General features: G+C 36.6%; 1 protein-coding gene across 4 annotated transcripts in view; it reads left to right on the forward strand.

The window, feature by feature from the left end:
- The window catches only part of MPP7 (MAGUK p55 scaffold protein 7), a 159,421-nt gene that overhangs the window by 92,861 nt on the left and 39,009 nt on the right, over positions 1-27,551 (forward strand). For 3 of the 4 annotated variants that reach the window (XR_012624244.1, XM_074833326.1, XM_074833336.1), the window contains exons 5-8: positions 1,821-1,901; positions 17,040-17,171; positions 25,179-25,260; positions 26,199-26,284. Coding sequence is in view for 3 of the 4 variants with exons in the window: in XM_074833326.1 (XP_074689427.1) it covers positions 1,821-1,901; positions 17,040-17,171; positions 25,179-25,260; positions 26,199-26,284 (381 nt within the window). In the remaining variant the exon portion in view is untranslated. The remainder of the gene's footprint in view (positions 1-1,820; positions 1,902-17,039; positions 17,172-25,178; positions 25,261-26,198; positions 26,285-27,551) is intronic. The other variant, XM_074833350.1, reaches the window with a different exon arrangement.

The raw sequence follows: 27,551 nt of genomic DNA on the forward strand, positions 1-27,551 counted from the left end.
ACATGTGCCTTTAAGATTTCTATGGAAATATTTGGAAGAACCTTGTAAATTATATGAATGAAAACAGATTTTTAATTGTTTCATCTCTGAACAAATATTTTCTGAATTATGAGATTAAAAAGTCTTTTAAAACAGTAACAAAATATTGTTTCTCAGTGTTCTAAACCTTATGTACCTGCATATATACTTGCACCACCAAAGCAAATCCCAATTCTGCTGAAGCTAATAGATGCTTGTGCACAGCTCATCTGAGAGAGAAATGCTGAAGCCGTCATTCTTAGAGAGTGATTACTAGTCTTCATCAATGAAGCACAAATGAATAGATTTTATTCGCTGGTGATGAGTAGTACAAGCTAAAGAATGAAAAGAGAACCAAGGGGAACCTGTGTCACATACCGGCTGTCATTCCTATCATAGATTATTTTCAGTTTTGCAGAGTTTTTCCATAGAACATGCAGATGATTGCAGTCAGATTACCTCAATACTTGGCTTTATGTGCCTAAAATATTTCATTCTGACCTTTCCTACAGAGATCGTTTTCTAATCTTTCAGTATTAAGACACAAATATTGTTAAGGTTAGCATTGATGTATTTGATAGATGTTTTTATCTATGAATTATAGTTAAAAGGCTGTGGGACTGTAGGTGATGAATTTTTCTTTCAGTCCTGTTACCCCTGTACTAATTTGAAGGTTTAAAAAAGAGTATTCAAACCGTGTCTGATGTCTATAATTGCTTGTAGAATTGTCTATTATGTATAATTATGCAAAATATACTTCTATCCATTTATCTTGAAAAATATACAAAATGAAAGTACAAATTTAGAAGTAGGCTAGATGAATAAAATCACTTGCTGCAAATAACCAATATTTCTTTGAGACATTTTTATGATACTGATTTAATGCAAAGAAAATAAGTGATTATCTGAAATCACGTTTTGGATTACGAGCCATGTAGCTTCAGAATTTTAAACTAAAGTTCAGTGTTGTGAAATATGTTTTAGCTTTTCCTTCTTCTGGAAAAATAGTTCAAGTCTGAAATCCTGCAGTAAAATATGCCTCTTGAGTCCAAATTAGTTGAGAATGTCATGATAAGAAAAACTCAAAACATGAGCCAAATAGCCGTGGGATTAAACGTTAGACTGCTGCTCTATTGTTCACCAAACCACAATTTTGTAGTATAACCAAACATAAATTACTGATCTTGTTGTTAGGACTTAGTTTGTGCATTTTAGGGGCTTGAATTGCTGATGACCTGTTATAAAGTATATTATGATTAACCCGCTTCACATTTAACAAGCTCCTTCCAGTGTATGTGTAAACATAATAAAAGGTTCAGATTGCTTGCACTGTAGGGGCACTTTGCTTTCTTATCCCAGTCCTAAACAGCACAGCTACTGTGGGTTTTTGGAAGCAGTGTGGATTTCACCACCTCATTCGAAACTGTTTTTTATAGACAGTGTCAAAGTTTGATCCAGTCATTTTTACAAGCAGTCCTTTGTCTGCACGCAAAGGACCATTCACTTAAATGAAGTGCTGGGATTTGCCCCCATTGCTATAAATCAGAATGTGATCTGGCTGCACCTTTGCCAGAAATGATTACTTGTGTTAAACTGAGCCAAAAGGCCTGGCTTAAATCTGGTCCACCGAGGGCCAGAAAAAGAAGCACGGTGATTGATGGTGTTTTTCTTCATGCTGGCTTCTGTTTGAACACACTGGAAAGTAATAACCTTGAACAAGATAGATTCTGGGTTGTCACTGATGCACTGGGTAAAACAACGCTTTGCTAATGGTCTTTGTGTCGATTCCATCTCCCACCCAGCTGGCTGAGGAGCTGCAGAGCAAGCCGCTAAGCAGTGAGATCAGAGAACTGTTGAAACTCCTCTCAAAACCCAATCTCAAGGTGAGGATGTGTTGCACCTGCAAAGAGCTTTCTCCATGGGTGTGGGCATCTGCTTCCTCGGGCTGTGTGGGGATTTTTCTGCTTTAATGAGTATGTGTGCTTTTAGAAGGGACACAATGTTAACTGGAAATACCTGTTATGAAGAAACACATTTAATGTTGCCTGTAAATTATTATGCTGTACTGATATTTATAAAAAGAATTCAGTGGAAAGCCATCACTTATTTACAATGGATATTCCAAAAAGTCTTTTGTCTTTTGCTGACTTTTATTGCATGCACTTCATAAATTTATTACAATGTGCTTTTACTAAAAGGTTTTCAGTCATACCATTGATTTAATTGCACCATGCATAAGTAGCGCAGCCTGGTACTTGGAACAAAATTCCTGATGGATATTATTTTTAAAAAAATCTAATTTTGAAAACTTTCTGCAAAGCTCCTGGGGTTCTCTGTGGTGCTTTGGGGGAACTTGATACCTTTTATCTGACAGTAGACTATAGAACCATTGAATCGCTCAGGTTGGAAGGAGGTTGTCTAGTCCAGCGTGTGGCTCAAAGCAGGGTCAGCACTGAGTTCACAGCAGGTTGCTCAGGGCTTGCTCCCATTGGGTCTTAAAAATGCCTGGCAACAGACATTCCACACTGTGCAGACACTTCCAATTCCTAATTATGGTCCTTGTGAAAACTGTTTCCTTATATCCAGTCAGAACCTCCCCTGTGTATCATTGTTAATGCACACTATCACATTATTTTTCCACTCTAAAGAGAAGGAAGACCTTAGTGCTCTAGATGCATAGGACAATGGTAATTAAATGCAGCAGCTGATAAATTTCAAGGAAAACTGTGGAGTGGAAAGGAGCCCTTTTTAAGACAGTCACTTCTTTATATTCTCTGTAAAACACTGATCTCAAAACCTGAGACAGGATGATATGTTCAAAGTGCTACAAAATCTTAAAGATCAATTATGCCTCCTTTTTAAAGATTTTTGCACAGTTGGTTATTCTGTAGTTTGCAAAGTGACAAGCTGTTTTTCTCTGAAGGGGTAAGCAATGCCAGTGGCGTATTACAAGAGGAACTGTTGGTGAATCAAATTGCAGAGATCCTAAGCTTCACTGTAGGTATTTCCTTAGTGACTGCCCATGTGTGTTTCATACTTCTGACGCTTTGGTGGATTGAGTCTGAAGGCAGCTTGTTTCCCACAATTGCATCTCTTCCTTTCTTGCTTTCTCCTTCTCTCCCCCCACCTCCTTGCTGTCTTGCTCCCCCCCCCCCCCCCCCCTTTCTCTCATGAACTCACTCTCGCTGTATGTTCCTTGGAAGCTGTTAAATGCAATGTGATAATCTTAGTGTGATTTCAGGGAAACAACAGCCTTACCCTTAGCATGGTTAATATGATTGAACTGCAGTAATTTAGCAACTATCTGTCTTGGCTGCAGGGGGAGATGGCCAGCTGCAGGGTACCAAGCCTTTTGCATGGCCAGACTGCCTAATCCTGCACAAGACGCACGCGTTTCCCTGCATAGCTTACAGGCGTTCACATGAGTTAGGGGAAAGAACTGACGGGACGCATGATACTTTTGCCTATCCGTTATCTTCTCCATCTGCCACCTCATGGCAAACATGCGGGAGAGATCATAAATTATCACTGCTCCCTCCTCCATCACGTTGACCAGGCAAGTGTAGTGCATTCAGTCAGAGGCTGTTTAGTTGAGGTTGTTCCGTTGATTTCCCCTGCTCTCTCTTGGGCAGAAAAGGAAAGGAAGGAAGTTGCTGGGATACAGTATTTCCAGTTCCTCCCCAGAGATGCCCTTGAGTCTGTTCAGCTGTATCTGAGCTTGTGCTGTACATTGCATACGATTTTCTAGCCCTTCACTGTTGAGGTTGATGGCTGGAAAGGGTTTCTTTGTTTCTTTCCTTCTAGATTCCTGGGGCAAAATGATGTCTAGAACAAGTCTTTCCCACACATCTGAAATTACTTGGGATAACTGCTCTGTCTTTTCCAATGATGTTGTACTGGCTTTATCTAAAAACCTGTATATGGCTTAATTTGGGATTGATTTAAGCTGGCTGTATGCTATTCTGCAGAGGAAACTTTCCTCTCCTGACCTGGCTTACAACTGCAGTGTTATCTGGAGCCAGCAGGAGAGCTTCCACTTTCCTAGAGCTCTGCTCTAATGTCCATGGCACGATGAAGGATGGTTAGGATTAGTTTACTGCACTACATCACTGCTTCCACAAGCTTGGTGGTGTAAAGGGACAGGTCTAGCAAGGTGATTATAACTTTGCAGCTTTGGTTAACATGCCAAAAAAGGCTGGGAGAGGTTTCCAGCAACTGTCTGATTAGATGAATATTTCTATATTTTCATTTTGTGCTACAAAATTGTTTTGAGTGTATTTCTGAGTGTTTGCATCTGATGAGTAAAGCTTTGACAAGTTTGTGGTGTTTGTGGTTTTTGTCCATAGAGCAGTATTTTAAGGAAGAAAATAATTTATCTGAGGCAGTTATATTTATCAGACCTGAGATTTTCAAAGTGTCCTAAAAGTTATTCCAAGGTTCTGTCAGGTGCATTTTCTTTTGGAAAAAAATAAATTGGGCATTTCTAGTCTTTTAAAAACTGGATGCTCTAAAATGTGGCATCCTTTACCATAATTAAATGAACTAATAATGGTTGTGGTTTATCTTTTCTGATTAAAACAGAACTCTGGAAATATAACAGAGCACGTAGCTTTGGGAAATCAAGTGGGTTTGTTTATCTCTGTGTAAGGTTTGTGCTCTAGATTTAAAATATAATTGCAGAGTCCCATGGATGCAGGGCAGCCACATCTCTTTTTTTAAATTTCCAATGTTGAATAAAGACTTATAGTTTACATTCCATAATCCTGCTGTATCTTGTTAAAGATATCAACAAGTAGAACAGTATTTTCATACCCTAGAGCCCAAATGCAGTTGAATGCAGTATTTGATTTTTAAGCAACCAGAAATTAGCTCTTTGAAATGCATCTTGTTATCTCTCTTTCAGAAAGCATAAGTACAGCAATGTTTATCTTCAGCTCTTTTCCATCATAACCATAAGTGTGCGACCAAATGTCTGCAATCAGTTGAGGAAGATAACTGTTAATAAATGCTTATACTTCCAGAGTATACATGTGCAAGTTTAGAAAGTCTGCTGAAGTTGGTTGTTAAAAAATGATTTAGAGTTTTAACATATCAAAGTTAGAATGATGGTAAATCAACAGAACTAGATAGATGTACTGAAACTTCGATTGCCACACTTGTGTTTCTTAAAGCTGTGAGGAATGTGGGGATTTTGGTTCGTTTTATTAAGCTGCAATAAGATATCAACCTTAAAGATACCTTAAAGGTATAAAACATAAAGATATCTAAATTCATGGTCAGGCCAGCCTGCAGGCAGTGCTGTGTTGCTTTAGTCTGAGTGGTGTTTGAACCGAAGCAAGGACGTGCTTGAGTGATTTGAAATGCCAGCAGATCATGCTTGGATCTGCCTGCCATAGCGCTCTCTAAACATGTTTTAGATTTCAGAAAGTGAAATTTCTGTTTTCCACTGCTGTCTGTGTTTCCTGGGTACCATAGCAGTAGCACTCGCTGACCATTTCTGCATTGCAGTGGGACAGACTGTGGAGAGCCTGTGTGCTGGCAGCATCTCTAGGTCTTCCTCTCTCCTACTCAGGTCTCACAAGGCAGACAAGAGCTTGATGCACCTGTACAAAACTGGCTGAGCACAGACCCTGCCTGCTGGCCTTTCTTCTGATGGATGTTTAGACTTTTTTTTTTTTAATCCTTTCCATTTATTCAACATAGGAGCTGGTGCTTTAAATTGATTGCGTATCAGACAATCTGTGTAGTGCTACCACCGTTTCCATTATAAGCATTAGATAGTGTGGCATGTCTTATATTCTCATGTGAACAAGGAATGGAGTACTGTGTTGCTGTGTGGAAGGCTTTATTCTGTATAATTCAGGCTAATGGGGTGCATTTGAAGGTGGTAATTCCTGGCTTATGTGGGAGTGGGTACTGTACCCATTCCTGGGTTTTTCCTCAGTTCCTGGAGTGACTTTTTAAGACTTTTATAATTCCTGAGGTGTAACTATGAATAGGATTATTTTTAACCCTATTTTGAGCTTATTTTGCTTATTTTATGAAGGAATTATTTAGAAGATGGCTTATGTTTTCAAGATTTGGCTTTTTACAATCCAATTTTGTTGATGTATTTACATTGACTTACTTTGTTGGTGTGGCTGTAAACAAAAAAAAACTATAATAAGAATGGAGCATCTTTTAGTCCACTGAACAATGTTAATCCCAATTACGCTAATTCTGAGACAGACTCAGGATATATTATTCAGATCTAACTAGCTCTTAACTTTGTGTCTATAACAGCAGTTACATTCCTGATCACTACATATTGAAATGAGCAATTTACCATTTGAAGTTAATCCCTATTAGGGTAAATTTAGTATGTTTTATCTTATAAAATATGTCCTTTGTGGTTGTTGGTGTAATGGGCAGAACAATCATTATTTTAAAAGCTTATGCCACTGTGCTCAAACTATTCTGAAGGATGTTTATACCTCTTATGACCCAGAGGAAAGGAAGCTTTTTTAACCTCCGCAGAATGCCAGTGGTGGTTCTGCCTGTTTCAGCAGAGTTTATCTTCTGTTTATGTGTGCTGAAAGGTTTGCCAGCTGCTAGTCTGAAATATAAACCAGGTACCTAAACAAGGGCACAAGGCAGGACTGTGAATAGCTTCAGTGCATCATGGTACACAAGAATGTAAAGTATATGGATCACTTTGGGCATTGTACCTGTAGCCATAGAGGGAACAAGCGGTGGATGTACTTGAAGTATTTTTCTTGGCTTCTCTTTCATTACTGTAGAATGAATAGAATTTTGGAAGTAATTTAACGATAACTTGTAGAGTGAAGGGAAAACCACTCTTGTATGACTGGGAATGTTTTCAGATTAACTTATCCATGGACAACTTCGATGTGCTGTTCAGAGAAAATACAGATTCTTTAATTTGTTTTCATTTTTTTAAAAATTGCTTTCAAATGGCAAAGATGCATACACCAGAAAACCGTAAATAGGATTTACACAGCAAATCATTTAAGATGTACTTGACTTTGTTTCACAACGCACAAACAATTTGCATTTGTAAATATTTTCATCTAATAAGTACTTCCTTGGCTTTCCTTCAGAATAGAACCATGAGTTAAACAAAACTAAAACTGCAGATAATGAAGCCAGGGCACTTTGTTCTTCATATAAATATTTCCTATATTTGTTTATGTTTATTTAAAAAAAGAAATAGTGCTTCTTTTAGTTTGAAGCATACCTTTTCCATTGTACTGTTCTGTTTTTCTTATATTTACTGGGAAGTTTGTAAATTCTAGCATTTATTTGATGAACAACTGCTGATACCATTATCCCTGCCATCTGAGGCTTACTAGATTTGCATAGTGGCCTGATAGACTGTTCTGATCAAACTGCTACTTGTTCTGTTAAAAACCCAAACATTTTAAGCCTTTATCAGCAGAGCCTTGTAAAGCTGCCTTACAGTCACTGGCAAAAATTGACAATATAATTTATTGTGCAGGAAACAGCAGGCATTTTTCCACACTCAAAGAAAATATTGGACTATAATAATATAAAACAAAATCTGTTTTTGCTTTGAAAAGTTCATGAAGCATTTCTATAGCATGTAATTAAAAAAATCTTAATCTAAACTTTGTCTTCTTTCCAACATTTCCTTTGTAATTAGACTTGCTGAGGATTTTCCATCAGGGCTTTTCAATGAAATATGCGGTTTCTGCTAAGTCAACATTTTCCACTGAAAATTGTTGGGATTTGCCTAAAACTGTTCATGTTTTGCATCTGGAGAACCCAAATACAAATTTCAGGTCAGTTAACATCTGAGCTATGTTTGGGCTGTTACTGTATCCCAGGCACTTGGAGGACCTTTCAGCCCTGTCCCTTTAGGGACCTGTCCTCCTGAATACACCAGTGTCTATTTTTGCTCACGTCCTGGGAGACTGTTCTCCTCCTCTTTATGAAAGAGGCTCACACATTGTAACACAAATATCTACAATATCTGTTCAGGAAGTGTGATTTCCCATGATTTATAACTATTTACTCATCAGTGGTCTTTGAGGTTTGCTAGTAGGACTGGTTACAGGAGTTGTGCCCTTATATTAAGAGATTTTACTACATAAACTAGTTTAACGTCATTAATATGGTGAGCTGGAGTACATTGTACTTCATATGTCAACTGAAAAGTTACCTACATAATCCTCATTTGCAAAATTAGATGCCATTAATTTGTAAATTTGTAAGAGCCTGCTTGATTTTGGATGGTATGCTGTGGAGTATCAGCAGTGAGAGAGAAATATTTCTTTTCCCCCTGAGTAATATATGCAAATCACTGCAACAGTAAGCAAGGACCACAGCATTTATGGCTAGATAACGTTGGTTGATGGATAACCTGTAGATGTTCTGAGCATACCAGCAATGAAACTGGGTGAGAGGAGACCATGCTGGGGAGACTTTTGCTGGCAAGTGAATGAGATCCTTCCGCCCAGTGTTTCCTGCCTTTAAACTATTTGCCACTTTGGGAAGCCCTCCATCATGCATTTTGGCAACCTTGTTAGAGGAAAAGTAGATTTTAGTCTGAACTCTTTTCAGCTTTAGACCTTGACTTCCTATTTCCATTTCTGCTTGCACCCGTAATTCAAAGGAGTTTTCTATAAAAAACTTTTTGTGGGTGGGGAGTGCTGGGAGAATATGTTGCTGTCTTTATTTTTGGAATGTTCATGTTACTGGAATGGAGTAAGTAAACCAAAAATGTAATAGCAAAATAGTCCTTTTAAAAGCAGCAAGAAAAGCCTTTATTTTTCACATTTGACAGGCAATTAGAAAGCAGTTGTGGCACACTTTTAATGTGGTAGCAGCTGACAGAGCATACATATAACAATATACAACATATCATAAGCATAGATAGAAAATGATATAAAGGAGATGAAAGAATACTGCATGAATATATTTAAATAATAACCATCATGTTACCCTGGAAATGCTCTCAGGTCCGTCTCGTGTGATAACTCAGCTGATGGCCAATGGACAGCTTGTTTGTCAATCTTCTTAGACATATGGATATGAGAATGCTCGCTGGCAGCCAACATATAATAAATAAAGTGATAGATATAATAAACAAAAGTGAAGCCAGGAAGGTTGGCAGCAGAAAATAAAAGATTTGAAAAGTATATCAAAGAAATTCTTTGGTTATATATACAGACTTTCCCACATGAAGGAACCAACTCTAACCCATGTAAGAATGTTGAATTGCATACACATAACTATAGCATTCACATACAGCGCATAAAAGTTGGCAAGATTACTAAAGCTGGCAATTTAGGAGGAGGAAAAATCACTATGGATAAAATCATATCCCATTCAAGTAGCAATTCTATTCAGCTAGTGAAAATGGAGAAACTGCACAATACAAAGCAACAGTCCCTCTTTAAGTTGTAATCTTTTTATGCTGCTTTTTCTTTCATTGGTGCTTTTCCTTTGCATTTGCCGGATAGCATTCTACTTGAACTCTCCGTTCATTTATTCAACAGTCTCCTCTTTTCTAGTTCATTGATAAATCTTCAGTATTGGTCCAGTATAGTCCCATAATCATTTTTCTCCCTTTCTGCTTATTCCTGGTTTTCTAGTCAATGGCAAGACACTCTTTCCATGGTTATGTAACTTGTAAATCTATAAGTATCTTTATGACAAATATTTTAGAAAATTGTAAGCTTTTTTCTTATACCTGCTGTTTTGGTGGCCTTTTTAAATGGAAGTTACTATTTAAGAGGCAGGACTTACTCTGTTCCACCACATCTATTTTAATATTTTATAATTCTTTAGTTACAACTTTATTAAATACTTACAGAAGATTTACTTATATGTAATGGTGAAGTTAATATTTACTGCATCTTTACAGTTCTCCAGAATGATATCTGAATTTAGTGCAATTGATATGTAGAAATACTTCTAGTGTTCAATATGGGAAAAGTCCAAAGCTGGCAAAAGTAATTACCTTAAAAACTAAACTATTTCAATATTTTTAGTTAGGTGTCCATGTAGTATGAGTACTCTGTAGCTGTATTTATGAGCTCCTTATCATAAATGAATATATGTTGTTATTTTCTGGAGGAATTAAGTATGTCCAGATTCTTTTAACCTCATGAATCAGTAGGTGTTTTTCTTTTCTTTTTAAGACTTCAGACATCATGCTGTTTCAAAAAAAGGCTGGGTCATTTCTAAAAGGCACCTTTTCAGAAAGGGCAACTGAAACCTCAGCTTTTACTTTTCTTAGGTTTGTATTTTCACTTGATTTCTTGGGGGGGTGTGGGGTGGGATGGGATGTTTTGAGGTGGTTTTCAACCAAGCAAAGATGCATGCTACCGCTGTAGACACTGAATATTGTCAGGATGCTGCTGCTTCTTAAAAAAAGGAATTGATCGAGGATTGCCAAGGTTTTGGAAGAATGCTCCTGTCTTGGCACTTTCCCCTCTGAAAACCATCTATTTGTGGAGCCATCTTGGAAGTTACTTAAATAGGGGTTAAAGCTTCATGAACACTTTAGCTACATGAATCATGTTGCGAATGTAAAACACACTTTGTTCAGATTCTTCACTATTGATTTAAAATCAGAGCTTATTCTGCCATTATCCACAACTGAGGAAAAACATAGGGCTGTCATCTGGAAGAATATTAACACTTTTACCAGATGACATGGATGGGCTGCGTGTTTCTGTGAACACTGAGAACAGTTCAACTTTGGAAGCGTCTCCAGGGGCTGTGAACAATGAGCCAGAGGAAGCAGGAGTCTAAAGATGCAGAAAGTTCACTTTTCTGTTGGCTGTTGCCGTCTGGCTACCAGCTGCAGGTAAACCCATCAGTTCAGACTGGTGAATCTGAAATCAAGAAACTGCATTTTCAGGCAAGGAAATTACCCTTTTGTGAAAGGAAGTTCATATAGTCATGAACAGAGTCCACCATAATAAAGAGGTAAAAGTAATACATACTGAATGTTGATACAACTGAGATGTTGCTGTGCTAAGAACATTAATATATGGTAGATATTAAGAGCAGAAACCCACACATGTACGGTATGTGTTTTAAATATTTTGAATCACTACTGTGACCCAACTGCATCAAAGTCAAATTGGAAGAGAAAGGGATTTAATTGCCACTTGGACAGACTTGAACTAGAAGGCAACTCTGGTTTAAGTACAGATGGGACACTTGCAAGTAGGGAACATTTTTTCTCTTTTGTATGTATGTAACTGCTGTCTTCTCACACAATATATAATTTCTGGGGATTTTATAGAGAATATATAGGAAAAATGTAATATGTGAAGGATGGAAAGAAATTAACCCTGATGTTTTCCCACATGAATTAGTATACCCATTGGTTTCCTGACTTCACACAGAAAATTATGCTTAATTTAAAGGACCTTATTTAATTTTTCTTACCATCACTGTCAGAGGTTTTTTGCTTTTGTTGACTGAATAGTGTAAACAATTTTCAGTAGCAAAAGTAAAATGTGTTCATTTATTTGGAAATTAACTGATTTATTTAATATTACGTACTGTATGTGTTAACTTGGGAATTTTGTTCAGAACAGAAAATCTCAGATTTCTGTAGGAAAGTAATTAGATTATTGCACCATCAGACAGAATAATATTACTTTTCTGCCTGATAAGTGGTTACTGGAGCTTGTGTATTCACTCACTGGTTCTACTGCCAAAAAACCCACTTCAGTTCACTGTTATCCCTGCCATCCTCTGGTCACTTCAGCAGCACTACTGAGTTTTTCCTGCCTGTAGTTTTATTGCTTGATTCTGCTTCTGGATTATGCTTCCTGCTTTAGCCAAGCTGGAGAATTCAGCTAATGTGGTTGTTCTTATCTGTTAATTGAGATATCTGTTCTCACCTGCCCTCTTGTTATCTTGTCAACCCTTATCCTGCATCAGGATTAGGGTTGCACAATATTCCTTTAGCAGGCAGGGTTGGTGGGTAAAACTGCCATGCATTGCCCTTTTCTGGTGGATGTTTTACCATCCATTTGCTGGAGTGGAATTAGTGCGGTGGAATGTACTAATTAAGTACATCAGTGTAAAATCTAGCTTATGTACTCAGGATAGTAGGTTTAAAGACTAATTCTCCTGTGGAAGAAGAAAGGTTGTTCTCTTTTCCCCCCACCCCCCCATCTAAATTCTTATTTCCTTTTTCTCCTGTTAATTTTGTGCTGCTTACCAGTTGTTCTTAAATGTATAGCTTGATTCTGAAACCTTATATTTTTATCCCTTTCTTCTCCAAACTGTTTTGAAGTTAAATTGCTCTTCTGTGCCTAGAGCCTGTATGCCATCACCATTATACTTCAGCTTTCTTCTGGTTTTATTCTCCTGCTTTCTAAATTCTTGCACATGTTTGGCTGTTATGACTCCTATGCTTCTCCTTCCATTCTGATGGTCTTGACAGTCTTTCCTTCAGTGTGTTGTCTCCTTCCAGCTTTCCTTCTTTGATATCTGTCACTGGATGACTCTGCTCACTTGATTTTAACTTTATGCAAGCTACTCAAAGTCTGTCTTTCCAGTCTTGCATAATTTTCCCCACCAACATTTTCATCTTGTCTTTTTGTATTTCTTCTGTAACCTTATCACAAAGGAAAACATAATATGGCTAGAGGTCTCTGGAAGACGAGCTCTGCCAGGCAAATTCAGGGGCACATTGCTGTGGTTGCTGATGAAGTTACTTTTCTCCTCTGGTGTAACTTCTCAGTGCCAGCCTCAGTGGAAGTTACTGTCACTATAACAAAGCAAAGAGGTGGGAAAATCTCTCTGTCTTACCTGATAGACTTCAAGTTGAACTGCCAGAAAAGGTGGCTGGTGCTAATGATTCAAGCTGTGGACTGGGACAGCAAAGTCATGGGCCATTTTCTTCCATTTTGCTGACTCTGCTGCCAGGGCAGCAATCTACTTCATAGGCAAGGTAACCAGCAGCTGACTTGCAGTGTCACAGTCTGTCACAGCTGTTGGCTTTCGTAAAGGTTGGTTTGAGTCCTTATAAATTTTATGCCGATAATCTAGACTATTAATTATTTAATTTTCTAATCTTGTTTTTTTCAAGTACCATAAAGAGGCTGCTTTTGTTTCTTTGTCCATTCCATCTTGCTTCTTTATTTAACTTACTGTTTTCTAAAATGTTTTTCTAGACTAGTAAATGCAAAATATTTCTGAAAAGTAAAGCCTAAATTGAGACTTTTTTTCTTTTTTAATAATGAGAATTTATAAACATAAGGAGCTGTGTTCACGAGTCAGGGACTACTTGGGATATTTTTACTCTTACAGATCTCAAAATATAAACAGAAGCAAAAAATAACAAAATTTGTCATTGTTTTAGAGGAGCAAAAGTGTAGTCAGTGCAGTTAAATGATACACATTTTTCAAAATATAGAACTGTTTTCATTAATAACATTCTCAATTTAAATAAACATTTAAAGTTTTGGAACAGTTTAAGAAAAAGAACTTTGAATGTTTCCAATGTCAGATTTTCTTTGTGTAAGTTGATAGTTTAAAATTTCAATTTATAAACTGTGAAATGATCAGTGATAGCTTTAATATGAAAAATACAGCACTAGTTATTAGACATTTCGGAGGTCTGATGAAAGTATGCATTTCCATCTAGATCATGTCTAAGAATTTAGCTGAACATCAATATTTATATTTAGGTAGTGCAGGAGTTTGAATCATACCTTCTTTCAAGTTCTAAATATGGACCATGTTTACATTAGTGAATCATAAGCATAGAACTTGGAGCTGAAATAAAATCTTTTTCTCCAGAGGTGCTTAAATATACATGACCCGAATCTTGGATCATACATGCATAGTTCCGAAGACCTGTGTATTTGAAAACAAAACAAAAAAAAAACATAAAAAAATTCATCTGCACTTCTTGCAGTTTCTTGTGATAGGTAAAAATTAGTATCATGGAAGTAAGTTGATTGCTTCTTGTGTACATAAAGAGCACATTTACATTGCTTTGTGCATTTACTGCACACTTATTCAGGGTAAATCTGGTTCATCATAGGATCCAAGTTTTATTTCTTGGCACTTGTAATTTGTTTGCTTTTAAATAAATGTCTAGTCTGATACATAGTTTTTTGGACTAAGCATACATTATATTAATTGCACAGTACAAAGAAGCTGCTGAAGAAACGTCCCTTTAGTCTGTGAATATGGTCATTTTTTCATGTGTTCAAAGCATATGGAAGTTCTCTCGAGGTCAGGCTCTGACCACTTTTAGTTGAATACATAAAGTGAAATCAAAATGGCTTTATAAGTTTTGCTTGCAGATTAATTATTGCCCAATGTCTCTGCTGCTGGCTATTTCAAGAGCAACTACAGTGGACAGAGGAGTGTGTTAAAAGAAGCAATGATGGAAGACAAGCAGGAAAGAAATCTTAGCATGTTCAGTGTACAGCATAAACAAGTTTGTGATGACAGAAGCTCTTCTGGAAGCTTGACTGAGAAAAGACATATAATTTCTGGCATTCGTACTCTTACCTAAAATATGCATCTTTGCACTGAGATAAAGTAGTACTAGAGTTTGGGGAAAAGATCTTATATTGAAAACTGTGGTTTAATATGTTTTTTGGGAGGAGGAGGGAAGGGGCTGATACGTTTCAGTTGTGAGTAAAGAAAAGCATCATAAATACCAGACATTGATTGGCATTGGTTTATAATACTTGGGCTGCATCACTGTTTTGTGCGTGGTGTCCAGGATCCTGATCTGGCAGGCAGAGCAGGGAAGTATATTATTAACACTAGTGGCATAATTCAGTGTAGTAGTGGAGAGAATCTATTTTGCAAGTTTCATTGTCAAGGGTAGGTTCTTTTGAATATGATTTAAGTTGCTGCCTTTTATCCTGGAAGTGGTGTTCTAGATTATTTTCGTCTGTTTTCTCTATCTGCCTGATTGTTTTTAAACTGCAATATAGAACCTCATTAAATTGAACCAGTCCATGAATGTGCCCTAGCTTTATGTGGAAAAATGTAATTGCAGAAGACTAGTTTTAGAAGTCTTAACTGTAAGTAGCCTGAAGTAAAAGCAAACACTACTTTTGTTTTAGTGTATCTTTGATTTTTCACATACATCTTTAGAGGACTGCATGGCTTCTACATATGTAATGCTTCATAATACACATTTCCAGGAGGAACTGTAATTGCTAGCCTGAGGTTTTTAGCTCAGATCTAAAGTAAAACTACTCATTGGTGGAGGGAGCTGGTAATTTTCGATGGTAAATGGTACAAATGCATAACTGTGTCTTGGGAAGAAAAACAGAAATAATTAGTGTGTTGAAATGTTTTTATTGAATTGTACAATATGCATAAAAATCAGTAAGACAACAGCAAATTCTCATGAAGCAGGCATGAACTTCCTCTATGTTTATTTTTTTTGAAGATCTAACTTCAGATTTGAACTTCAGAATTTCAAGATTACCATATACTTCTTGCCTTCTGCTTTTGAAATGACAGCTTGTAGCATTGCCTGGAAATTGTTTTCTGTTGTTTCAGTCTCCTCCATTCAGGAGAAAAATCCTGGAATAGCATAATGGAAGTGTCATGCTTTTTTAAAACATTGCATCATGCTTGAGAACATACAGTTTCTGGTAATTTGGACATGCAGTCTAATATTAGCAAGTAAACTGGCATCAGAGAAATGTAGCCATTTTCTGTTCTTCATTAAGAAGTTTCTTCTTAAGCATTGTTGTAATTGTTATAATAGATTCATTATTACAGTCATTGATATGGTACTTCTAAGGTCCCTACAAGGTTAATGTGTTCTGTTTTATCCTAAACGTCTTGATGTTTTCCAAACCACCTTATTTTTATTGTAGAGAAGGTTATCAATTTGCAAAGTACTTCTGCTATTGAGAATATAACTTTTGTAATATTGAATCTTTGGGAAAAAATATCAGGTCAAAATGTAAAACACTCAAGTATTTAGGAGCAACTACTTGAAAACAGAAGCAACTGAAATCAGTAGATAGAATTATATGTATGGCTGTTGCTCTTATTCCTGCTATAATGCACAGTTTTCACTACAAAAGTAAAAGCATTACTTAACCATTTTTCACCAGTTTAAAAGGTATTACAAATAATGAAGACTGTTCAGAATAAAGAAGAACTTTGAGTTCTGTATCTAGAAAGAGCTGTGAATTTTAGATTACAGCTGAGAATTTTTTTAGAGCCTTAGAATGAGCTTTATAACTTTCTTTGACTTTCAAGATCTTTTAATTTCTGCAAGTTCATAAATTACTTTATTTTCAACATTGCACCTTTTGTCAGACTTTGTTATGCTTTTCTTTGAAAAATCTATTGTTCAAGCTGTGCATGCACTGGGGGAATAACAGAGAAAGAATGGAGGCAAGACATAGAACAGGTGGTTGATAAGCACCCGTCTGAACCAATTAATTTCTCCAGTATGTTCCTCAACCTCGATTATGAATTCCACAGTAAATTAAAAATTCCTGAGAGAATTTGGAACTCGTATGGAAGGGAGCTAGTATGAAAGAGATCCAGTAACCAGGTAAGCTTCCAGAGTTCCTCAGAAGGGAACGGCTGGGCAACAGCTTAATGTCATGCATCTCATGCTTGAACAGAAGTACTGAAAAATACTGCTTATTTGTTTCATAGGACTGCTTACTGTATCAAATAAACTTTTTATCTAGGACAAGTAGAATGATGTTCTTACTTTAGGAGACTTGGGTTTTCTCCTGTTCATAATTCTTGTAATTTCAAGCTAATGTGTAAAGCACTTGGTATTTTCATGTGTATGAAGACATTGTTCTGTATCCACAATTTACTAGATGCATACATAGTGTATATGAAAACATACACTTTATGGAGTTGTTTCATCCATTTGATGTGTTAAAATTGTGTACAAGAATTATATTCAATCTGCATGCATCATGCTAGTAGTCAGGCTATAAATAATGTCCTCTGCTTTGCCTTTCATAAACTTTTCAGATGCCAAATAATATACTGATTATTAATGTTTCCAGGCTTTGCTCTCTGTACATGATACTGTTGCTCAGAAGAGCTACGATCCTGTCTTGCCCCCCATGCCTGATGATATTGATGAGGAAGAAGATTCAGTTAAAATAATCAGGCTTGTCAAAAACAGGGAACCATTGGTGAGTAACTGTGTCTTTTGTTTCGGGGTTTTGTGTTTGTGTGCAGGGTGGGGAGTGTTCAGATTATGAACGTGAATGGCTGACATTAACTTGAAATGTGGATGGACAGACATTACGCATGTTTATTCATAACATTCAATAATACACTTGTGACTTCCATTCACAGTCGTTATTAGTAAAGCATATGAAATGAATAATAAGAATGTGTTCATTCATGGTGTTTGAGCATTATATATGTGGGCCAGTCTGAGCATTTAGATCAATAATATATTCATCTTTTATCTTGAATTCAAATCATGAACTTGTTTTAAAATGAGAGAGGGAGAATGAATCCCCAAAGAACCTTGACCTTTGTTGTGAACTGTGCCTGTTAGCATTCATGTAAAAAAATGTGACCTTTTGATACACTGAAAAGAAAGCATAAAGACATATTTTAAAATACTTGAATTGAAATCTAGGCAAATTTAAGATGTCTGTTGTTGTACTTTGGATTATGAATACTAGAAAGTTAATATCTTCATGGGGATATCTGGAAAAATGAAAGATCTAAACCTAGGTTGTATTACAAGAATATTAAAATGCTTTACTGATTTGGTTATTTTTATTTGCTGTAGAGTGGGAGTCATCTTGTATAAAATTTAACTATATTCTTTTTCTCCTGCAAACCAGTAAGAGCTTTGTTTTATGTTATACTGGATATTTGTTTTAATGGATAGCAATCCTGAAGAAATATCTGCAAACTTACTCTGAGAAAGCCATGATTTTGCACTTGAGATGACAGCGGGAGAGCAATGCCTCTGTTAGATGTACAAGGGTAGCTTGTCCCACAGTAGGTATCTTGCTATCACTCTTATTCTTGATGGATTTCTGGCATCAATAAATAAGAAATAAATTTTGGTATCAACTGACTGTAGGTGCCCATGGGCATAATTAGAAGGTTGACCATATGGAAAGTTTTTACTTTGTTTAAACCTTTTTTTTCCCCTAAATACTTAAATCACAGCTTTAAGCTTTCCTCTTTTTTTTAATCAAAGAAATTCTTTTAGGAATGAAACAAACTTGCTTTAGGATTTAGTATCAGAAAAGTAGTAATTCTGAAAGGTGTGAAGAAATTTGAACATATAGTATGAAATGAGTTCTAACTGAGCAGCTTATTTTTAGTGTTAATGAAAACACCCTTGTTTTTTCTTGAATTTGTCAGAAAAATCTTAAGAAAATATTAATTTACATAGTTTCATGTTTCAAACATGATTTGCTGCTAAGACTTTTGTGAGTTAAATACTATAAGTTAATAATATCTTAAAGTGGACTGGATAAATAGTAACTCGGGGGGAAAAAAAAAAAACCCGGGAGATTTTCTGAAAGCTTATATATGAGATGCATACGTTGTATATTGGCTCTTGAGATTTTAAGCCCTCTTATATGGACAAATAGAGTTGCCTAAGCCAAAGGTTATCCTTGGACAGTTCCTCAAATTCCACTTTTGCCCATTCACTCCCGTGGATACTAAACTCTTCCAGGTATCTCTGTGTCTGTTGTGGCTTAAGCCCAGCTGGCAGCTCAGCCTCACGCAGCCACTCACTCACTTTCCCCAGTGGGATGGGGGAGACAATCAGAAGGATGAAAGTGAGAAAACTCATGGGTTGATGTCAAGACAGTAGGTAAAGCAAAAGCCACACATGCAAGCAAAGCAAAATAAGCAATTCATTCCCTACTTCTATTGGCAAGCAGGTGTTCAGCCATCTCCAGGAAAGCGAGGCTCCATCATGTTTAACCATTACTTGGGAAGATGAACACCATTACTCCAAACCTCACCCTTCCTCTTTCTTCCCCCAGTTTTATTGCTGAGCACAACATCATATGGTATAGGATATCCCTCTGGTCAGTTGGAGTCAGCTGTCCCAGCTGTGTCACCTTCCAGCTTCTTGTGCACCCCCAGCAGCCAGGTGGGGTGGGGTGAAAAGCAGAAAAGGCCTTGACTCTGTAAGCACTGCTCAGCAGTAACTAAAACATCCCTGTGTTATCAACCCTGTTTTCATCACAGATCTCAAACAGCCGCCTATGAGCTACCATGAAGAAAATTAACTCTATCCCAGCCAAAACTGGTACAATCTCTTAAAAGGTGCATCCACAACTCTTGTGCTAAGGAGGTAACGGGTTTTTTAGAACTTTCTTTTACTAGACAGGACAGCAACTATGGAAAATGTAAAAATTGTGAGAGAACTGAGTTCTGCAGTTTAAGATTGCATAGTTTATTTACCAAGGCAAGAACAGCCTTATAATGGAATCTGTGATAGACCTATTACTAGGAAGAGGCAAAGGGTGGGAGCTAATTGCAGCCTACAACTACTTGAGAGTGGGGAGCTCACAATGACAGTAGAGTCCAACTCTTCTCAGCAGTGAAAGATGCTAAAACACAGGGCAATGGCCACAAGGTGCAGCCCTGGGAGGTTTAGACTGAGAAATAACAGAAGTATTTCATTAGATGGGAAGTCCAGCACTGGAGCAGACTAACTGGAGATGTGGAATCTCCAACCTATACCATAAGGCACTGGCTGACCTGATCTGGCATTGACAGTAGGCCTGCCTTGAGCTGGAGATTGACCTGAATGACTTCCAAAACCTGCCCTTTAACCAACATTTCTAAGATTGTACCTTATCTGTATGGGAAAGGAGTATTTGTAGTCTTTCCAAATCCCCAGCCTATCTTGATGTTTCATTTTTGTTGGAGAAGAGCTTATGGTGAGTTCTGTTTTTTGTGTTACTTGTTCTCCAGGAAGACTTCAAATAATAGTGTATAGCATCCTCCTCCTCTTCCATAACCCACCTACAATCCATTTTAACAATATTAATGTTCACACAAAACATTAATTTCTTTGTAGCAGATTTATAGTGACTTACTATGACACCATCACCACAATACATAACAAACCTAGTATTTGTGTCTTTCTCTTTGCTAGTTTTTTTTCCTCTTAAGTAGGGGTGAGAAGAAACATGGATAGAAACTCAGATAAGGTCTTACCAAAATACAGCAGGGCAGAATAAATATAGACACGTTTATGCTAGGTATATTAGATCTACTGCATTTATGCTTCCTTAAGAAAGGATATGCCATGATCTATGTTTACTGAACTATTTAAAATCTAATTTTCTATTTATTTTCATGTCTTTTTAATTGCTTTTCTGTCATAGCTTGTTACAAAGTCTTGGCTATTCTTAGTACAGAGTCTCTACTTGTTCAGTTTATCTATTCACAATTCTCCAGTCAAAAAGTCTGACTTCCACTTGCATTGTTATATCAGGATTCTTGCTACTGAGTTTGAGATTGGAAGTACCTTACAATATTTTTTCTGGTGTGGAGATTGTCTGGTTTCTTGACTTGAAGATACTGAGCTCTTTGAATTTTTCTTTCATCTCAGATACATTGTCATTCTCTATTTGTACACAAGTAGTGGAGATTGTTTTTCTGCAGAGCAGTAAGCTTTACATCAGTTGCACACCCTGGACGTTCTTGAATTGGATATCTACTTTGGATGACTTTCAACAGTACTCTCTGTGAAGCAAATTAGGTGCTCTTAAATTCTTTGGAATATATCTAGTGACCATTTTTATATAAAACTGCACCACATTTCCTCTTGTACTTGTTTGTGCTTTTCTTCAAGTTAAGCACCTCACTGGTGTTCTGAGCTGGTGTTAATCACATATTAATGAAGCCTGAGTTCCCAGGAGTAATCATCTCAAAAGAGGGGGAAACACATGGTTTGTGGGAAGGCCTTCTGTTTGCCAGATTTCATCAGTGCAGAAGTCAGTGCTGAACTTTCCTCCAGTTTTTTGGAAGAGATGTTTTAAACTTTGTTAATCCTTCCATAGAGACTATTTATGAAAAGAGATGTTTCACTACTTCTCTTTAAGTAAGGTTCAGAGATGTTCTAAATTGCTCTGTTCAGATAAAACCTCCTAACACAATTTCTCCTTGCTTGAGAGAGACACTGCTAGAATGGCATTTGTTAATGCAGCATTTAGGAAAAAAAAAAAAAACCAAAACACCTGTGGAAGGATTACCAAAGCCTAATCAAGAGAAAAATAGGCAGCTCCAGAGAATGAACTATGCCATCTATTTAAGATGCCTGTCTTAATGAAAAAATGATTGATTCTCTGGAGCTGCCTATTTCTTTTCATTAACTATAGGAGGAGCGTAGACACCTAGCTTGAACTAGATACCTGATCTCCCTAGCTGAACTTGGGTGAAATTAATTGTGGTGGTTTAAAAGAGTCGTTTACACGTTCTGCCCATGCAGATTCTACAGTTCTTGCTCACCTCTTGCTCTGAGTCCCTGTAGGTTGGTTCTTATTAGTGAATGCACCCAACTATTTTATAGGCAGGATTAATTCGGGTGTAGGGACAGCTTTAGGATGCATAGTCTACATATATGTAGGCATCGACTTTTAAATAGCTCTTCACTGTAAAGTAGGTAGCTGATATTTGTATTTGCATTTTCATCAGAGAATGAATTAAAATAAGGCTTATTGAAGTACTTATTTACATTCAACATCTGCGTGTGCTTTTGTCAGAAAGGTATGCAAAAATATGACTGATGTTTCAAACTCTCTTAGTAATTTATTTTACAGGCTAATACTTCTTTAAAAATAAAAGCTTATAGTGTTCATATTCTGGAACCAGCAGATAAATGCATGATCTAGTAAAGCTCACATCTGTGAAACCCTGAGTGATGCTCACCAATCGGTGTTACTACATTAAAAATTAAGAAAAAACAAAACCAAAACCAACAAAAAACAACCCCAAAAAACCAGTGAAAGAGCCTTGCTGAAAGAGCTTGTATTATTTTTAGTGCTTTTGCATGGTATACCTTTAAACATTTTCTCAGTCTGATCACCATATGGCTCCCAAACTCCTTATTTTTCCCTTTAAAAGTATTTTAAACTGAGCTATGCTATTACATCTGTATATGTCTCATTTAGGGTAACTTACACTTTTGGCTAGCAACACTGAAAATATTTTCCAGCTCTTAAGGTCCAGTCTAACCTTCTTCCATTTTTAAAGCTCTAAATGAGGAGCTGCACTGCACATGTAACTGAAAGTACTGGAGCTGAACATCTCATAAGGAGAAATTCTTGCCAGATTATATATACCTCATAGTTTAAGCAGGGCTGGCAGCAGTACAAGAGAAGCTGCTTTTTCAGAAAATCAACTCTTCAGGTTTTCAAAAAGAAATCCACTTGTGTTTGATTTCTTTTTAAGTGTTCTAAATTGGGAGGGAAGGAGAATTTAAGGAACCCCCTTTTTTCTTTGTGTACTATAAGTACAACAAAAACACATTAACTCAAATGGTGCTTTTTATGGGCCTGCCCATTCACTCTGAGTTTGCCATAGAGGAGTTATTGACAGTGAGCTAACTTGGGTTAAACAATTTCCCTGTAAATTCAAACTTGATTTTGTGCTTTGTTTGAAAATTCTAGTTTACCTGTTATCTTTACTGGGGCATCTTTCAAATCAGCTAATCTGTGCTAGGAAAATTAATTTTGTGCCAGTAGTGGTAATTGTATAGAGCATGAAGTGACCGTTCCACTTGGACAAGAGCCTTATTGTTACTTTCAGATGCTGTCTGTGTCAATACTGTGGTCTTCAATTGCACACAAGTCTTTTTCTAGGCTCTGTCTAAAAAAAAAGGTGAAGTGTAGTGAAGTACCTGTTTTCAGACATCAGTGCTGGGCTGGGGTAGCTGGGTGATCACAATGGAAGGCTGGTCAGTCATCACTTGCCTTCTGCATTTTGTGGCATTTAATACTGTTGACTTCTAGGTAAAAGGCATTAAGCCTTTCTGCTCAAGGCTTTTTCCCTGATTAATTAGGAAAGCCTCTGTTTTATATGGACAATATAGTGGAAATGTCCGGTATTTGGCTCTAACATCCTAATGCTGCTCTCTTTTTCTTTTTGATGGATATATTCAGAATAAAGATGCTTTGTACTTTTAAACAGATGTAACTTTCCAGGTATTAATAATAAACTTCAAATTAATAGTTGTTGCTGCAGGATCAGAACTTAATATTGAAATACAGGCTGGAGGGTTTAATGCTTTGCTTAATATATTCCTAATGGTACACGATTCTTTTTGCACAGAAGTCTAATCATGAGGTTTTAAAGTGAGATTAGCTGCAGCTAAATCTTTATCTTCTTGAAACTCTCAGACTTGTTTGAAACTGTAATACAAACAAAAGCTTACTGATATAATTACATTATAAAAACACATAAGAATAAGGCTGGCAAATTGCAGAATTACTTTACTTATGGATAGAATTTCGTACTAATAACTTTAAGATGTAAAATAAAATGCATAAGCATAGCACATCAATTTTGCAGCGGAGTGCTGGCTACTGTTAAAGTTTTGGCCAAAGAGAATATTGTGTGGTGATTGTTTTAATTTTTCTCTATTTTCAATAAATGCAACTTCCATATAAAAATTATAAATTAATCTCCCATTTTTTGTCATCATGGCTTGTCTTATATTTCCATCTTAGAGGTAAAGGGAAACAAGTTTATTTACAGTCAGTAAAATTATTAACTATAGTAAAATGTCTCCCCCGTTATTCATTTGTACATATTTTAGCTTTATGTTAATGAAACACTTAAAAATTCAAGTAGTGATAAACATGATGTTTATGTTTAATCTAAACAAATATAGAAAGGTAGCTATGAAAGAAATTTAATTATTCAAGGAACTTTATAAAGTACTTATGTACCTTACTTCAAGCATAACACTTCTCTGACGGAAGGCAATTCTAACCTTTGATAGCAGAGTGCATGTAGCACTGTCTTGTACTCAGAGGTGAAGTAATACTGTTTATTCGCTAATCACAAATACAGAAGTTTTCATAAAATTGACTTACCTGCCAGAGTCCTAAACATCTCTGTTGACTAACTATTGCAGGTAACTAATGACATTAATATGGCAAAGTAATCATGTGGAGGTAAAAAGCTGTTGGCCAGGAGGTGCTTTTTTGTGGTGTTTTTTAAAAATACTGGATCAAATAACCTTTTTGGAGGTGACTGTACAGTACAATTTACCTAGCTAAAATCCCTCTCGTTATTCTGTGGATTTTGTCTTCCAGAGCAGGGCCAGCATTTCCCACCCTGACTCCTTCCCATCTGCCTGAAAGGAAGGGCACCACAGCTTACCCCCCGTGCCCCCGTGTCCCATCCCTTCTCACTTGTCACTGCTGCTGCCTGCTGTGTTCCCATCACCTTGTGCCTCTTTTCAGCACACCCTTGCCATTCTAGTTACAAAGGCATTTTTCTCATCTAGACAGCTGTTCACTGGAAATTTAACTACATGAGGTCATTTTACCTAAATGCCTTGCACCGTGTTTGTGTAATGTATAAAAACAGTCATGACTAACTCAGGAAATGTTCCCCTCCTCTGCATTTCTGTCCTGCAGGTATTCCAGGTGATTTTTCAAATTCATGTTTATTTAGTGATAACACTGTAAATCAAAATGATGATCAGTGGGTGCATGGGCAGTTCTGAGTGTGAACTGAAACAATTACAAACAAGGATAAGCTTTTTATACCCATAGTATGTAACATGGCCTGTTTTAATGTAGGAACAAAATTATCAATTGAAAATATGAAATATATATGAAATTTATCAATTTTCAGCAGTAGTTTAGTGGAGTTTTAGCAACAGATTCAAGTAAGGTATGCTGCAGTTAACATGGAGTTGAAATGTAAACTTTTTCTATCATTTGGGGTTTTTTTTAAATCTGTGTACATGCAGAATGCATGAGTTACTTCTGAATGGAAAAGAAGTCACATTTTGGTAATAGATCAGCATATTTTTTATATTCTTTTCATAAACAAGTATAATTTCTGACTTATTCACATATTGATACGATGTCAAGTTTTTGCAGTTTTACATAGCAAGTGTATTTTAGTGTAGTGAGTAAAAATTATGTTGAGATTAACCAAATAACTTTTTTTTTTTACCCAAGGGAGCCACTATTAAAAGGGATGAACATACTGGTGCAATTGTGGTGGCCAGGATAATGCGTGGAGGAGCTGCAGATAGAAGTGGTAAGGTGTTGCTGCTTTGCACTAGCCATTCAAGTTCTAGAATTCGGAACAAGATGAGATAAAATGGCATATTTTGTAGAAATGAAATACAGCACTATCACAAACAAAATTATTTAGTGTCTGGACAGTTTTCCAAAGTGAATTTCAATATTGGTGAAAGTATTCATGCTGATTTTTTTTTTTTTTTCCAATCCAGTTGCAGCCAGGTATCTTTGAGTTAACAGATAAAGCGGTTTTTTTTAGATGTATCATGGTTTGTTTCCAGTTGAAGACATCTACTTAGAAATGATGGGATAGGCCAAGATGATAACCTGCCGATTGAGGAACTCAGGATGGCTGCATTATTTTATATTAGGACATCCACTTGGAGTTTCAGCTGGTAATTCTCAAAGAACCAGCCCATCCTTGACTGCCACTGAATTTGGGATGCACAAAATCTGCAAGAACTCAGGCAAGAGGTCCTGAATTCTGCTCTAAAGTGCCTCTTTTCACTGAAGGGAATCTAGGACAGCTGTGTTTCACACTTAGATGGGGTAATGGAGTAAATCTATATATATATAGTTAAATTAGCAAGCATTTGTGCCACAAATTAGCACTCACAGCCTAAGTGATCTTTGCAGTACTTGCAGCTGTGTAGCAGTAAAGAAAGTAGTATGAGTAGAAAAAGAATTGGCACAGACGTTTTTCAAACATCTGCATGAATGTCTGGAAAAGTCATAGAGAAATGGTACTAATTTTCAGGAGAAAGGAAGGGAGGTGAGTAAACCAATCATCTCAGACTTATCTGTGAGGACAGTAGCTGTTGAGTTCACCATATATTCCTGCTTTTAAGTTAAAGCTTAAAGGGGATGAACAAGGGAAGAAAAAAGCTGAATGTTAATGGCATTTTTTGTATAATACATAGCTACAGTTTAACAACTCCTCTTTGTTTTCTGTAGGTCTTATTCACGTTGGTGATGAACTGAGGGAAGTCAATGGGATTCCTGTAGATGATAAAAAACCTGAAGAAATAATACACATTTTGGTAAATACCAACCATTTTTAAATTAATTTAGAGGAGTCAAGAAAAAGTAATGAGACTTATGATTTCTGGTGTATTTCTTAGAAAAAAGTATATTCTACAATAATGCCTTTTCTTCCAGTGCCATCATTTACAAACCTTTATTTCCCTTCTCTTAAATAATGATTGTCCATGCATTACATATATATGCAGTTACAGATTACTTGTAAACAGTTAATGACAGTAATATGGCTATAAATATGTTGCAGATCTCAGTATATAATCTACAGTTTTTAAGGCACACCATGATCTGTTGAATTCAAACTATTTAAAATCTATTCACTAATAATGCATTAACCCTGTGTGAAAATTAATTCATAATACATGTACTAGATAGACTGGTATATTAAGAATGTATTTTATATGGATTTTCAGTATATAGCCATATATGTGATTATGTTTGCATTCCTCTGAACTACACGATCTCTAAAGCCAGCCTAATTACTCACTTATGGAGCACTATTGCAAATTTAGACTTTTTCAGAAATATTCAATATTTTTATAGCAAAGAAACCAATGAGGGTCGTGACAGCTTTTTATATTCATGGTATAGTCATTTTAAATACCTTGCTGTCCTGCTGAATTGAGTGGCTGCCTCACAGTTTTGGTTCAATAACTGAGATGATTCATTTCGAGTGTTAGCCTGCTGATATTCGTACTTGCTTTATGGTTTTTGTGTTCCCTACAGAAACGTTTTCCTGCAAAAATTAATATTTAAAAATCTCTAGAAACACAATAGCACTAGAAAAGGTGTGAACAATTTCCCCATTTACCTCCTTGAGGTACAATATAAACATCAAAAGCTAGTTAGAGCTTGTTTCAAAAGTAACAGAATTATTGATTCCAGTCCTACAGCTGGTGAAATAAGAACTTGGCTGCTGCTTGTCAAACAGTGAGCTCTTGGATCGCAGACATGCCGGCAGAAGTATGTCTCGCTTGGTAGTGGACAGGCCTGTTTCCATTTTGCTTAAATCGTTGGCTGTCTGTTGCACTCTGCTAGTTTTATGAAACTTGTCGGCTGCATGCAATAGTAGCAGAGGCTCCAGCTGATTAGCACTTCCTTCAATAGCAAAATGTCACTGAGGCAGTGGGAATATATTGTGGTTAATAAGTCAAATGCAGCCAGACACACTTTAAGTGGGATATAGGGAAAGATGAATGGATGAGGTGGTTGATGATGGCTAACTTGTTTTAAGATTTATAGTGGAGGGCTTTTTTTCCATTTAGTACA

This window comes from Strix aluco, chromosome 1, assembly GCF_031877795.1.
Source record: "Strix aluco isolate bStrAlu1 chromosome 1, bStrAlu1.hap1, whole genome shotgun sequence".
Classification (NCBI taxonomy): domain Eukaryota; kingdom Metazoa; phylum Chordata; class Aves; order Strigiformes; family Strigidae; genus Strix; species Strix aluco.